At 38.3% G+C, this 11,545-nt stretch overlaps 1 protein-coding gene across 1 annotated transcript in view; it reads left to right on the top strand.

Annotated features, from left to right (window-relative positions):
* Window positions 1-227: 227 nt before the first annotated feature.
* The window catches only part of PFDN1 (prefoldin subunit 1), a 58,845-nt gene continuing 47,527 nt past the window's right edge, over window positions 228-11,545 (top strand). The window contains exons 1-2 of the mRNA XM_024752289.1: window positions 228-295; window positions 2,813-2,979. Of these exons, the coding sequence (XP_024608057.1) occupies window positions 263-295; window positions 2,813-2,979 (200 nt within the window). The 5' untranslated portion in view covers window positions 228-262. The remainder of the gene's footprint in view (window positions 296-2,812; window positions 2,980-11,545) is intronic.

Raw genomic sequence — 11,545 nt, 5'->3', positions numbered from 1 at the left:
TACACGAAATCTGCGCGTTGTGCTGTGTTTGGAAGAATGTGGAGAAACAGGGCAGGCCTATAGGTCACGTGGGGAAGATGCACTCTGAATCGGAATCCTGGATATTTCGGGGGTTGCCAGCGCTGGAGAATGTTGGAAAACCGAGCAGCCAGACTCATGCGCAGGCGCAGAAGGGAGGGGGGAAATCAAACCGTCAAGGAGAGCCCTTCCCCCATCCTCTTTCCGGCCTTCTCCCACTGCGCAGGCGCAGGAGTGAAGCAAGATGGCGGCCCCCGTGGATTTGGAGTTGAAGAAGGTAAAAGAGGGTCTTGAGCAGGCAGAGACTTTTTCTTTGGAAGCTAAGGGGACTGTGTACAAGAATATCGAGTGAGACTCGAGTTCTGCGGAAGGCTCCAGGGAAATGGGGAATGGTTTCCCAGAGTCCTAAGGCGGGACAGGGTCTCTTTAGGCTGGAGTCTGGGGCGAGCTGCTCTTTGCTGGGTAAGAGCCGGTTGCGCTGGGCCTGGTTAAGTCTGACGGGCCGATAGCTCTTGTATTCCCTAGTTCCGAGTTCCAGAGACCTTTCGTTGAGCTTGGAGTTTTCAGTTCCATAGTGAGGCCTGAAGTGAGCGTTTCCAGCTGGAGCCCTTTGAGACGGCTGCCCGAGCTGAGGCATCTAATTCTGCATTCTAATTTGCTTTGAAAAAATCCAAGTCCAACCTGTGTTTTTAGGCCACTTCTTCAATCCCATACCTTGTAAGGTCGCTACATACAGTTAAGTTAGGTATTCTCATAGCTCCCCCCCCCCCCCGCCCCCGTTTTTATTTAAAGACTTGTCAAAAAAGAAACAAAGTTTTCCAGATAAAATCGGTATCAGAAGGAATTGGTTTCTCTTTTCAAACAATTGCCTATAAATGTGTTGTTACTCAGGAACGTTTTCGCAGCTTAAAGAGTTGTCGGGATTCCTAGACTTTACCTACTTTAAACCTATACTTTTCTAGAAAAGGAAACAGTTTCAGAAAAGACTCAGACCAAGGTTGGGACTAGAATCCAGTATTCTCTGCCTTACTTCCCACCTTTTGACCATTAGTTTTGGTTCGTTAGAAGAGCAAATTTTACTTAAGGCTGTCTCCTGGTCAACCTCTGCTTAAGAAATAGGACAGCTGAAATAGCTTTTCCACCTAATAAATGAAGCTGTTTATTATTGCTGTGAGGATTTATGTGTGTGTGTGTTGCTTCTTGTTTGAAACTTGTACCTTTAGTCCTTATGTGGTCTCTAGTGCTGTAATATCTTAGCATTAACAATATACCAGCTTCCTTAGCAAACTGTGTCTTAAAGTGTTATAAAAGTTTACGTTTTTTTTTCTGTTAAAAGTTCAAATTTAAGTTAGGGTTTAGTGAAAGAGCTAACAATAGAGTACAGCTGTGAATGGACTTACTGCTCAGTATTATTTGAATTTGTTGCTAGGAAACCTGTGGACAGTGAATGCAAACTAAGAAAATGATTACAGACTTAAATTGGGTAGTTTTGACAACCAATGAAATTAATTGAAAAAGAAACATGTTTAAAGGTCTTCTAATATCTTTATAAGGTTTTTTTTTGGTGGGGGCTGGGGGCGCGGCAGGTGGAGACTAGTAGGAAACTTTAGGCACTTCCTTTCCCCCCAAAATGAATCTTTTGAAACCTTACTAGTCGGTGAGAACAAAGTGAGAATAAAAATTAAGTAGTAGCTTTTGCTGTGTATTGCAGCCGCAAATGTTATTATTAAGGCATAAATTTGAGAGCATATGAAAGTCATTCTAGGCACTTCATGAGTATCCAAGAAACTTTTATCTTTGAGTAAGGGTACTCAAGTGTCAAATTTGGCTTGGTATGTGCGTATGAAGATCATGATGCAATTCTTCTAACAATGTTTTGAAATTCTTGTTTTTCTCTTAAAATATTCATTTTCTGAGTATTACTGTAGATAGTAGAATAGAAAGATTCCTGAACTAGAGGTCAGAAGAAATGGATTTAAGTACTTGCTTTTCCACTTAGTAGTTGTTCAGCCCCGTGCAAGTCATTTATATCTCTTTAAAACATTTAGTTAATTTGTAAACTGGTGGTGAAACTGCCATCCCTAACTCAGGATTATTGAAAAGAGTAAATGAGACATTTATTATATCTGTCAGTATTCTCATATTAATATTCACATGTTAATATTTCAAACAAATGTGGGAAAGTACTTTACACCTAGCTGTGTAATACAGATGTAGTGAGTTGTTACATTTATGTTTCTTGTTTTGGATCTCTGGGTTTCATCCTGTGACTGTTGCATTTAGTGCTTTTATTACTCCTCGGATACTTGCTACTTGATATGGTTATTATTTACCTTTGTTCTGCTTCAAATAGGTTGCATCTTCTGAGGACTGAGTAAATTCAGTACAGTTGACCCTTGAACAACACTGGTTTGAACTGCGGGGATCCAGTTGTATGCAGATTTTTAAAAATAGAAAATACTAGAGTACTACACGATGTGTAGTTGGTTGAATCCACTCGGTAGAACCAAGGATACAGAGGAACTGCTGTATAGGAACTGCCACCTATAAATTAAACTTGGATTTTCAACTGCACGGAGGGTCAGTGCCCCTAATCACCGAATTGTTCAAGAGTCAAATGTATTTAGCATAGTGGCTTGATTGTTTACAATTATATTGATTTTTATTGATGTTTGCTGTGGTAAATTTCACAGCTTTGTCTCTGGTTAGCAGGCTTTATTTTAATATATTTAGATTTGACTTAAATGTTTCCTGTAAAATGTTGCACCTACTAAATCACGGACTTATTTTTTAGGCTTTCACAGAGCTTCAAGCCAAAGTGATTGACACTCAACAGAAGGTGAAGCTTGCAGACATACAGATTGAACAGCTAAACAGAACGAAAAAGCATGCACATCTTACAGACACAGAGATTATGACTTTGGTAGATGAGACTAACATGTATGAAGGTGTAGGAAGAATGTAAGTAAAGTATATCCTTAAGGGGATTATCTTCAAAGAGGTTTGTCTGAATTAAATCATAGAGTTTGTTCACTTTACAACTTGCGTTAAAGTATCATAGTAGCTTTAAAGATCACCTAGTCAAATATCTTCTTTTTTTAAAAAATGAGAAACTGAACTCCAGATAGATGTGTTTAATTTTAAACTGTGAAGTACATTTTAAAAATATTTATTCCCTGTTCTTCTCTCCATGCTTAGGTACTTAAGTGTGTAACTTCAATGATAAAGATATGATTTGTTGTGAAAAGATGTTTATAGTAGTTTCATGTGTGAAGATTTATTTAAGTAGTTGTAGTTTTAACTTCCCCTTCCCTACCTAGTTGTTATTAGTCACACAAATCATAAATCTTTTAGATGTCTGATCAGGTTGTAGAATAAAAATAAACATTCAGTTGTGATTTAAATATACTCATTCTGTCGAACATGAGAAATCTAGTAAATCAACTTACCTTTTGTTTGTTCTAATTATTATATATGATTAACCTCCTACACTTCACTGTTTTTCTTTTAAAAAAATACATTACCCTTCTGAGAGAGAATAGATCTGCTTCATGTTCTCTAAGCAGTAAATAGGAATGGAAAACCCCTTAACTACAGGTCACATTCCATTACACTGAGCTAAAAGGAGACTATTTTTTTTTTTTTTTTTTAGGTGGGGGAGGTACAGGAGGAGGGTTTTTCTGGAATTTGGTCTCTGATTATTACTTAGTAAGTGGACCATTACTTAAGTTTGGAGCTCTTTTAGTTGGAAAGGAATTTGACCTCAGTCTAGGATGACTTGTTTTGTGATTGATTTGAAGGAAGCATGGCATGTGTAACATTTAGTGATGACTTTAGAACGACATCATGAGAAATAGACCCTGCTCATGACTAGCTAATCCATATCTTTCTGGAAAAGAGATTGATTATGACAAACTGTTCTTCTGATTTGCTTTCTCAGAATAAACAATACACCACAAATAAATTTTATTGCTGGAGTTCATGTTTTTCATTTTAGCTTGTTTTAAAAGGAAGATAATCCCAATTTGAGAGTTTGTTACTGGGACACAAAAGAATTGGGATGAGAACAAAGTAGAACCCTTGAATATGTGTCTATGTAGTATGAAGTGTGTTGTTGGCATTCACTACAGGATAATTTTATCTTTAGTTTGAATATCCTTAGGTCTTAAAACAGTAATGCTAGCTTTTCGAGCATGCTTGTTGATATGTTGCACCTGGATTTCATTAGCCTTTGTTTGCAACAGCTAAAGAATTTCTTTTTCCAAAACAGAAAAACTTTTCTCTTTGGCCTTTTGATCTACAGTGAAGTTCTAATTTTTAATTAGAATACTTTCATTTATTAAACATTCTGCAGAAATGATAGGAAGTTGCTTTTTTTGCATACTGCCCAAAGTGCTACATATGGGTTGTATTCACAAAGAATTTTAGAGTTTAAAGGCTGAGATATGGTTTTAAATTTGACTTTTGTGCTTTCTGCCTCTCACTGGGATTTGTAGGGGCATGTAAGGTAAGTAGTGTTGTTGGCTAGAGTATTAGTGCCCTCAGGAAGAAAAGACTTGCTGAGTATTAGTCTGGTCATGAGGATGTTCTCTTTCTTGATGCTAAACCTGAAATATCTATTTCTGAATTTATAGTCTTGAGTAATTTTGAATTGTGATTCACTTCTTTAATTCTAGTGTTTACCTTCATTTGTCTTTCCTTTTCCTTTTTGAGTATTATTAGGGAATTCTAATTGGAATACTAATTCTTCCCAAACTTGTTTTAAAACCAAGAATTAGGGGCTTCTCTGGTGGCTCAGTGGTTAAGAATCCGCCTGCCAATGTAGGGATTACAGGTTCGAGCCCGGTCTGGGAAGATCTCACATGACATGGAGCAACTAAGCCTGTGTGCCACAACTACTGAGCCTGCGCTCTAGAGCCCATGAGCCACAACAACTGAGCTGGCATGCCACAACTACTGAAGCCCACGCGCCTAGAGCCCGTGCTCTGCAACAAGAGAAGCCACTGCAGTGAGAAGTCCGCGCACTGCAATGAAGAGTAGCCCCTGCTCGCCTCAACTAGAGAAAAACTGGTGCGCAGCAACGAAGACCCAGTGCAGCCAAAAATAAATAAAGTTATAAAAAAAAAAAGGCACCAAGAATTATGAAATCTAAAACATTACATTTTTGTTTTAGAACCTGCAATAGATTTTTGCCATTGCTGAAATTCAGGCCTCATTGTGTCTTGCCTGGACTGAGAAGCTATAGCTTCTTTTTTTAAAAAAATATTTATTTAATTTATTTATTTGGTTGTGCCGGGTCTTAGTTGTGGCAGGCAGGTTCCTTAGTTGCGGTTCAAGGACTCCTTTAGTTATGGTACGTATGCTCCTTAGTTGCGGCCGGTGGGCTCCTTAGTTATGATATGCAAACTCTCAGTTGCGGCTTGCGTGTGGGGTCTAGTTCTCTGACCAGGATTGAACCTGGGCCCCCTGCATTGGGAGCATGGAGTCTTCACCACTGTGCCACCAGGGAAGTCCTGAAGGTATAGCTTCTTGAACTGTTCTTTCTGCCTTTATTCTGTTGGTCCAAAAGCTTTCTTTGCACATCTGCCAGACATCTGCCAGAGTTGATCATGTCATTATTTCTCATAAAATCCTCTGTTCACCCTTGGTTGCCCACGGAATAAAATCTAAACTTGTTAGCCTAGCATTCACTGTCATTCATAATCAGTTCTTAATTTACCCTTCTAGCCTCAAATCCCACCACTTTCTCTTCCCAGGCTGAGGATAGCACATAAATTTCATCTCGTGGACTTGCCTCCTTCCATTGATTTTGAGTTATCTGTTGAGAAGGAGTTTGAGTCTCATGTGGACTTAAACATGCTTTAATTGATCAGTGAGGTCTGTCATGGGCTGAGGGTAGAAGAGCAGTAGCACATGTACCCAAAATTGTTATCCCTACCCTTGCCACGTGGGTTTCCTCACGCATGCCATGTTTTTGTGCTTTCTTGATTTTGCTCCTTCTGTCCTTCTTGGCCTGCAGTATCCCACTTTCCCTTGTGAAATTCTCATCTTTCAAGATGTAGCTTATCTTCTCGGAAGATTTTTCCATCTTGCCTGGCAGATTTACTTACACTTTCCTGGAGGATACCAGAGCTTTTGTTCCTCTAGCTAGTAGAGCACGTGGGTGGCAGTATGAGGGTAGGGGGCAGAACTTGATTGAGTTTGAAATGGTCTGGTTTTCCCAACTAGATTGTCAGCTCTGTAAGACCATATACATATTTATCTTTGTTTCCTCAGTTCTCAGTATAATGTCTGGCACAAAATAGGTGTTAAATGCATGTGGATTTGAATTGAATATGATTCTCTCGCCTAAAATAACTGCATTTTCTTTTGGTTCTTTAGAAAGAAAATGTTTAGGAAGTGTCAGAGACTTAAGAATTGGAGTTTATTATGCTTTTAAAATATATGATTCAATAAAGGTGAAATTTTAAAAGTAACATATATATATATTTTTTTCTTTTTCTTTTTTTTTGGCCGTACGCGGGCCTCTCACTGTTGTGGCCTCTCCCGTTGCGGAGCATAGGCTCCGGACGCGCAGGCTCAGCGGCCATGGCTCACGGGCCTAGCTGCTCCGCGGCATGTGGGATCCTCCCGGACCGGGGCACGAACCCGCGTCCCCTGCATCGGCAGGCGTACTCTCAACCACTGCGCCACCAGGGAAGCCCTAAAAGTAACATATATTTTGATTAAGGTCAAAGGAATTGTTTCTGACCAAAATTATGTCCTTTGATCTGACAGAATTAATTCTTTATTAAATCTATTGAGAAGGTTGACAAATTCTACATGTCAACCAGTTGCAGAGATAGTCAGAACTGACAATATAGAAAAACCCAAGCCTTCAGGATTATGCTGAGGGCAGTATAATTTTTGGAGAATAAAAGCTATTCTGTGCAGAATAATATCAATACAGTTGTATATTTTACCTTACTCATCCTCACATAGGATGAAAGTCAGATTTTTCATTTTAGGGTGTGTATTTAGGTTACCAAGTCATTTCAAGCCCATATGCCTTTCCCAGTCATAAGCATGGAGAAAACTGGTACTGTTAAATACCCCTTATATATGGCTATTTTTGGTTTAAAACAAGGAAAATCAGGCTACGGGGTAAGAGATGATAAATTGCTATATACTGTAAGCTCTGCATATTCATTGCTCAAAGCTATATTCTATCCAGTCTCTTGGCATGTTGCCAGCACATTTTAGTTGTCTTACTTCATATTCTTTGGAGAGGCTGTTATGTAGCCTGATACTACTACCACCAATTTCTAGTTTTGCTACTTAAGCTGTTTGTGAGCTGACCTCACCATACCGCTTTAAGAACTATGATGAAAGTTACAACTGTGGAATGATCTGTCTGAATAGTTGGAAGTGTTTGTCTTCATCTTTCTAGCATGCAAGGAGGGAACAGATCTCAAATATTACATGAATGTTTCTTGTATTTTTTTTTTTTTCATGAATAAGAACCAGCTTGTAATCGTTTATGGGAGTTTTCTTCCTTTTTCCTTTGCATAGTAGAAGATAAGAGTATTTTTAAAAGTTAGAATTACATTTGAAAGAACACATAAATGACATTTAGTCATGCTGGTGTTTGAAAGGCCCATCATCAGAATAAAGGTCAAATTTATTTTTATTAACAATAGGTATGATCCAGACCCTGATTTGATATTAGTTACATTATTCTAATATCCTTGTGCTTGAACATTACATAAATAACATTTCTTCTTTCCAAAAGAGATAAATGAGGCTTTTTATTTTTTTAATATGGGAGGAACTTGAGTAGATTAGCCTTTGAGAAGAATGATTAGTGCCTTTTTAAAACTTGAACCTAACTAAAAATAACTTTGTACCATATTTAAACTAATTTAGAGGTATGCCACCATTCTGTGGATATTTTTTTACATTTAAGGAACTAAGAATGAACAATGGTATAAATCTACCAACTAGATAAGTGTCTAGCAATGCAGAAATTGCTGTTTGGGAGCGGTGTTGCTATTTCTACTTGTTGAAGTAATTTGATGGTTGATCTCTAATGGTTGAAAGATCCAGAAGTATAAAACTTAAGATAAATGTGGCACAGGTAGAAAATGAAAATAGTAGGTATATTTCTGATAGGTAACAAAATTTAAAAAAAATCTAAATAATCGAGCAACTTTTCAGCTAGTTAGGATGTAGAAATCTGAACTCTTTGTGACAGTTTGGTTGAACTGCCCTTTGTTTAAAATGTCATGTTGGTTTTGTTGTGATTTTAATTGTTAGTTTGAATATTGACTTGTAATTTGAGTTGTGACATTTAGAAAAGCCAAGATGAAACATTTGCAGTTGCTCTAGGTTTAGTTATGTTAAATATTAATCAAAAGGGGTATAATCATGCTACCTCAAGTTTTGCAACCATTTTACAATTTCATATTGATGTAGAGTTGGTATTCCAGTCAATTCAAGGTCATTTTAATTTTATTTATTTACAATTTTTTAAATTAAAAAAATTTTTTATTTATTTTTGGCTGTGTTGGGTCTTTGTTGCTGCACGCGGACTTTCTCTAGTTGCAGCGAGTGGGGGCTACTCTTCATTGCGGTGCTTGGGCTTGTCATTGCGGTGGTTTCTCATTGCTGTGGCTTCTTGTTGCGGAGCACGGGCTCTAGGCGTGCAGGCTTCAGTTGTTGTGGCTCGCGAGCTCTAGAGTGCAGGCACAGTAGTTGTGGCACACGGGCTTATTTGCTCTGCGGCATGTGGGATCTTCCTGGACGAGGGCTCGAACCCTTGTCCCTTGCATTGGCAGGCAGATTCCTAACCACTGCGCCACCAGGGAAGCCCCTCGAGGTAATTTTAAAGCTGAAGATATAGTTGTACTATATTTCATTCCTAATAAACAACAAATCTTGGTGTAGTAAATATTAAGTATTATTGATATTATAGTAATAATGGTTTATATTGTTGTTCTCACTAGAACCAAGTTTAGATATTTTATTTAATGCTTACTGTAGGAGAAAAAAAATGCAAACTACTTTTGCTGTGAGAGCCACACAGCAAATTCGAATTTATAAGCTCCTTTTACTCTCTTTGAAAGTATTAATCTGTAGTTTACAGTAGAGAAAATGAAGCAAAGATAAAATAATTTTCAAAGGTAGGAAGAAATTTTTTTAGTCATTTTTTAAGATTTATTTTAAAGGAAGAGGAGTTTTGATGTTGAGCTGCTTTTCCTAATAGAATGTGATCCAGCCTTCTTGTATTTTTATACAGAGCCATATAAAGTCATGGCTTTCATTGCTCAGAGTCCTAAGGGGAAAAAAAACAACTTTTCCTGGTGTGCAGGGAAAATGACTTCAGTTTTGTTGATGCTGAGCATGTATATAACCCCAGCTGGGCATAGTCTCCTCTTCCACAGATGTGGTACTCTAGGGAGAGGAGATTTTTGAGTAATATTCTTAATTTCTGTAAGCTGTCAGTGATTTAAAAACTTGGTGTTCGTTATAACTGTGATTACTGCTGTGTAGAATGACATCACTGGTTTTATGGCAGGGGAAGTTAACAAACATTTGCGTAGGAATTACATAGCCATTTTTCTTTTGCAGAAGAATACTTTTAATAATTCTTTCCCTTCTTGCCCTCCCATGTTCTCCAGAATCCAAACAATCTCACTGAAACACAGGAAATTAATTTCAAAAATGTGTCAATTAGGAGTTTATTATAAGAAAAGAAAAAGAAGTCTGTTAAACTTACCTTGGGATGTACAAACATGCTGAAATAAAATTTTTAAAAAAAGTTTTTTTTAATTTAATGTGTCTTTGTTGTAGGGTTGCTTAGTTTAGGCTAGAACTTGTTTAAATGTAATTGATTCATTTTGTTACCATTACTTGGAGGAGTTTCCTTGTGCATTTCCTGACATCAAAAGGCCTGACTTTTTTTTTGATCTGCTTTTGTTGCATGAAAGTAACAATCAACAACACAAGAGGATAGTGCAGTGTATTCCAATTGGTGATAAGCAAGAATTAATGTAGTTAACTGAGGGAAGGGTAAAAAAATTACTTTGTTGTTCCTATGTAAATAAAAATAAAGATAGTAGTAATCTTGAACTTTGTTAATTCACTGGGTGAATTTCTCTGAAGTGAAAAACAATCAATTTTAAGCTGTACCAAGAATTTTGTGATTTTAGCTGCCACTTATCTCATAATGGCAAATTTAGGAACAACTTGCTATCTAATCTGTTTGAGAGAGGACTGACATATTCATGTCAAGGAACATAGTCTGGGACTTCCATGGTGGTGCAGTGGTTAAGAATCCACCTGCCAATGCAGGGGACACGGGTTTGAGCCCTGGTCCCGGAAGATCCCACATGCCACAGAGCAGCTGAGCCTGTGTGCCACAACTACTGAGCCTACGCTCTAGAGCCCGTGAGCCACAACTACTGAGCCCATGTGCCTAGAGCCCATGCTCCACAACAAGAGAAGCCCCTGCAATGAGAAGCCCGCGTACCGCAGTGAAGAATAGCGCCCACTCACTGCAACTAGAGAAAGCCCGCGAGCAGCAACGAAGACTCAACACGGCCAAAAATTAAAAAAAAAAAAAAAAAGGAACATAGTCTGCTTAATGAAACACCCAAAAGGAACTCAGAAAAAATATTGACTTAAAAGGTAAGAGTCAGTCCATATACATCAATACACACTTGGTAATGACTTATTGGTATTCTTTTCTTTCTTATTACTTCTATCAGGAATTGCTGTGAATTGCAAATATCCTTTGCCCAGATGGAATAATTAGGATTGCAGTGTGTTGCATGTACCATTAGTGCCTGTGGTTTTGTTTTTGTTTTTTTTTGCGGTACGTGGGCCTCTCACTGTTGTGGCCTCTCCCATTGCGGAGCACAGGCTCCGGACACTCAGGCTTAGCGGCCATGGCTCACAGGCCCAGCTGCTCCACGGCATGTGGGATCTTCCCGGACCGGGGCACAAACCCGTGTCCCCTGCATCAGCAGGCGGACTCTCAACCACTGCGCTACCAGGGAAGCCTGTGCCTGTGGTTTTGTGAAGAATGTATACCCACTTTAATTTTAGATTTCAGGTTTGAATGGACATGTCTGGGAGAATGTTATCTCATTGTTCTGGCCAGAAACTCTCATTATCAACTCTTGTTCTAAGATCAGTTACCTTGAAATGGACCAGATTACTTGGAAGACACTATCCCTTTGGCTTTGAAGAGGACTAGAATATTCTTGTATCAAAATTTGCACAGCAGCAGGAGCCCAGTATTGAAAATGTATCTCTAAATAGATAAGAGCATGACTGCCCTAAGCCAAGCCTTTTACATTGTTTGGCTCAGGGTAAAAAGATTTGGACCACAGTATGCATCCTGTATGTGTGTGTCTGAGTCTTTTGCACTTGTGCCAAAATAGATTTATATTTCTCTGTGACTTTCTGCTTTTGTACCAAGAGTATTCTGTTTGTGTCCTTCAGTACTCATTGGATAGTAATTTTTTATTATCCATTGGTTCTC

The sequence above is a fragment of the Neophocaena asiaeorientalis genome, unplaced genomic scaffold, assembly GCF_003031525.2.
Source record: "Neophocaena asiaeorientalis asiaeorientalis breed wild unplaced genomic scaffold, Neophocaena_asiaeorientalis_V1.1 scaffold204, whole genome shotgun sequence".
Taxonomy (NCBI): domain Eukaryota; kingdom Metazoa; phylum Chordata; class Mammalia; order Artiodactyla; family Phocoenidae; genus Neophocaena; species Neophocaena asiaeorientalis.
This window is presented reverse-complemented; position numbering and strand designations above follow the sequence as displayed.